The sequence below is a fragment of the Trichoplax adhaerens genome, genomic scaffold (genome assembly GCF_000150275.1).
Source record: "Trichoplax adhaerens TRIADscaffold_142 genomic scaffold, whole genome shotgun sequence".
Classification (NCBI taxonomy): domain Eukaryota; kingdom Metazoa; phylum Placozoa; class Uniplacotomia; order Trichoplacea; family Trichoplacidae; genus Trichoplax; species Trichoplax adhaerens.
This window is the reverse complement of record NW_002061072.1, coordinates 377-4,162: the sequence shown is the minus strand read 5'-3', so window position 1 is coordinate 4,162 and position 3,786 is coordinate 377. Positions and strand designations below refer to the sequence as shown.

General features: G+C 34.0%; 1 protein-coding gene across 1 annotated transcript in view; it reads right to left on the bottom strand.

Moving 5' to 3' along the window:
* The window catches only part of TRIADDRAFT_62568 (uncharacterized protein), a gene marked incomplete at both ends in the record, with an annotated part of 3,871 nt that extends 566 nt beyond the window's left edge, over window positions 1–3,305 (bottom strand). The window contains 5 exons of the mRNA XM_002118501.1: window positions 79–912; window positions 1,024–1,074; window positions 1,184–1,411; window positions 2,953–3,119; window positions 3,274–3,305. Of these exons, the coding sequence (XP_002118537.1) occupies window positions 79–912; window positions 1,024–1,074; window positions 1,184–1,411; window positions 2,953–3,119; window positions 3,274–3,305 (1,312 nt within the window). The remainder of the gene's footprint in view (window positions 1–78; window positions 913–1,023; window positions 1,075–1,183; window positions 1,412–2,952; window positions 3,120–3,273) is intronic.
* Between the last annotated feature and the right edge of the window lie 481 nt (window positions 3,306–3,786).

Sequence of the window (3,786 nt, the reverse complement as noted above, 5' to 3'; positions counted from 1 at the left end):
TATTTGTAGGACTGATGCAGTTATTATTTGCAGTATTATCATCTGCAGGTTCTTGGACATCGTCAATTAAGGAATTACTACTATCTGTAGGATTGAAGACATTATTATTTTCGGTATCAGTTTCGATTTCCTGTAAATGATCATTTAAAGAATTGCTACCATCTATAGGATTGAAGCAGTTACTATCCATGATATTATTAACTCGATTTTCTAGGTTTTGATCTTTTACGGAACTGTTATTATCTATATGATTGAAACCTTTGTTGCCATTGGTACTACAATTTTCTCGTGGAATATCATCTAGAAGGTTATTGCTATTTGCAGGATTCGAGTAAGCTTTGCTCATAGTGTTATAATCTTTAAGTCTTCCAGGAAGAGTATAGTATTTCGAACAGCTACTACTGCTACGATCAACAGAAATAGAACGGTTATAGCGAGTACTGATATTTCTGACTTCATCAATGCTATTTTCTTGCATAGGATGTTCTGTTCCATTATTGCCATCTGGAAGGTTGTTGAAATTACTCATCATAGTATCGCAATCGTAATATGTGTTGATACTATCTTCCGGGGCACTGTCATCGTCTGTATTGCTAAGATCATTATAATTCGTACTATTGTTGGTATTTGTGCAGGTAAGATGTTCTGCGGAATTTCTACCATTTATTAGATAGAAACCATTTTCTTTATTAGCAATTTCTTGAATGCAGGGCTTCGATAAATTTCGATAGTTATGATCCATAGAATCACAATGGATACCACTATCATTTATTGGCTGTAAATTCTTTTCAGCTTCGAGAAAACCGTTTTTAACTGATTTGCACGCGTTCGCTGCATAATGGATATTATTATTGCTAGCAATATTCGAACATTTACTCTCAGCATATATAATCAAGACGTCTACTGCCTTTCCTGTAACATAAAAACCATCACTTAAATAATACGATAGTGTATCACTGAAGCTGCTGTTATGTAGAAATCGCCTGTATAACTATATTGTATTGCAGTTTCTCTTTACTTTACCTATATCGCTTCCTGATTTCTTTTCGTTATCGTTTTCAAGGACTTCACTATCTGGTTATTTGAAGCCGTTTTCATTATCAAAGAAATTAAAAACCGAAAGCATTTTATCTTAGTTTTGTGAATATAGATTTACATAATTTAAAGATTAAGCTAGGCTTACCTATTTTAATCCAATAGACGCTGTCATTCGTGTAGCGATTACCATTATTAACAAGTTGTTGGACAGCTTGGCTAACGGCGATAGATTTACCACTCCCTACTATCCTGTTTACAATAACTTGAGCAGTTTCTTCTTGACTAAACTTTATTAATAATTTGTAGGTTAATTCAATACCATTTTCCCGATTGATAAAATTCTTGCTAATTGAAGGAATACCACGAAATAACGCTATAATGAACGAACAATGAAGTATTTTGTAATAAAGCGTAGGCAAACCTATATATTTTTTATCACTTTTTATTAATTAATTTGAACATAGCGCAAGCAATCCTAGTATCGCAGTGTCATTCAACGTTTACAGTACATTTATAGACAGGTACTTCGGCAAGACTTTTAAAATGGTTGCAGCGACGGTACATGTAACAGTCACTGATAGTTTATATTAGAAACTGTAAAGAAATATAATTATTCAATACTGTGCTAAAGAGTAATAAAAATATCAAGAGCGAATTGCTCAAGGTTGTACTGATCTGGTAGCATGGACTTTGAGCCAAATTTAAAGTATATTCATTCACAATTTAAAGATATAATTTAAGGCAACACCATCGCTAAACATCTTTCAACCATTTTAGAGAGTTCGCTACACCCCTGTAATAGTGGTCTTATAGAAATCGTAAAATCATCATGTCATGTGATACAAATCATGGTTTCATAAACATTGCAGTACAGTATATACTGTATATACTGTGTTGTACGATGATAAAGTTAACAATTTTTTTCTTATAAATTTACCATGATGATAAATAAAGATTGACAGTTTTGCTTTACTTGTACGCTACGATGACACCAGAAGTATTCACTATGTAATTGTAAGCTACAACGAAACATAATTACCCTTCGCAACAATAATAGAAATGCAATGTGACGGTAAGTTACAGCAATACATCAATTACCCTATATATCATTGATAGAAATGCGATGTGATTGTAAGCTACAATACATCAATTACCCTGTATTTCATTAACAAAAATACAATGTGTGAGATACAATGAGACATAATTACCCTGTAGCGTACAGTATATCGACTACAGAAATGCAATGTGGGTAATTACGTCATCAAGTTTTATTATCTCGAGTTTAAGCACAATGCACGCTATACATTACAACTGCACATACAGTACTACATCATTCTGCAGTCAATCTTTACTAGTTTGTGAATAATAGTAGTAAGGATTATTTATTTATTCTGCTTATGTAAGAAAAATGAGACAGAATTAGGAAATAATAATTTATTCACGCCTATGACATCTTGCGGTGCTAGCCAATACTGTACCGTACTTGAATGATATCGAAATTTTGGGCATAGGACGAATTGATTAGTTATAAGGACTGGACTGGAAACGATCGTTGCTATAGTGATGTCGGGATCGACTTTTTTGTTGGTCATTTTAACTCAACGGTGTCTAATACTGTATTGTCCATGCCACTATGGCAATGATAATCGTATGCTGTACACGATCGCGCTCCAACTTTGCTGCCACTCGGTAATATAGTTAGTATACAAGTATGGTGTTTAGTATGGCAGTAAAACTGACTCAATCAACAGTTGTCAGTGTACTAAGAGCAAGGTTTTCGGAATAAACTTACTGCATGGTGTATATTGAGCCTGTTACTCTGAGTAACAATCCCGAAATGAACATGAGTGTCAGCAATTCATTAGAACATAGAATCTATATGAATAGATTACGAACGTAGCATCGCCCGCTTACCGTAGTTTTCCATTTTTCTGGGCAATGATGATGTTACTTCACGAGAAGCCGATCGAAAATGACGGCGTTTTATCGATGTGGAGGTATTTGTAATGTCAGACGAAGTGAAGATTACAATAGTATGTACGGTAGGGTCAATAAACCATAAGCTTAACATTTGACACGTCCTGTAGGCATCAATTTTGCAATTTTACTCGTTAATTGTGACATTATTTTTACTTCGGCAATGATTGGCCATTATTGAGAAATATTGATAGCTACCTTCCAATCAGACTATATTTTTAATGTACGAATAGTTAGTTGATCTACGATTGCTACTACTTTAATAATTCCTTAACTGATTTAACGCACATTTTTCATTTTTCTACGTTATCTTCCAGTCTTCCGATTACCAAGACGTATAGTGGTCTATGAGTCTTGACTACAATCAAGCACTTATAAATGTAACTGTTGCCATAACGGAGTGCGAGTGCTAGTTTAGATAACGCAGAAGAGAAATAGAGATTCTCGCTATATCGAACGGATTCACAATGATGTTGATCCGATTGCACTTCATTGCTTATAATTAGCCGAATGGTTACAAAAGTTTATAATTTTATGATTATTATATATTTCTAATAGATCCGTCATTCGTTCTACTTCGTTCGCTACTACTTTTACTTTACTGTACGCATAAAACACCACAAAACGTGTCCTATACCATTTAGAGGTACATTAAGTTCGCGAAGCTTCACTCTAACAATACTCAAAAGTATAGCTCGTATTTTTCTGTAATGACAGCTTACTTCACTAAAACGTCACTTTAATTGGCTACTACATACGGTAAGCCATTTA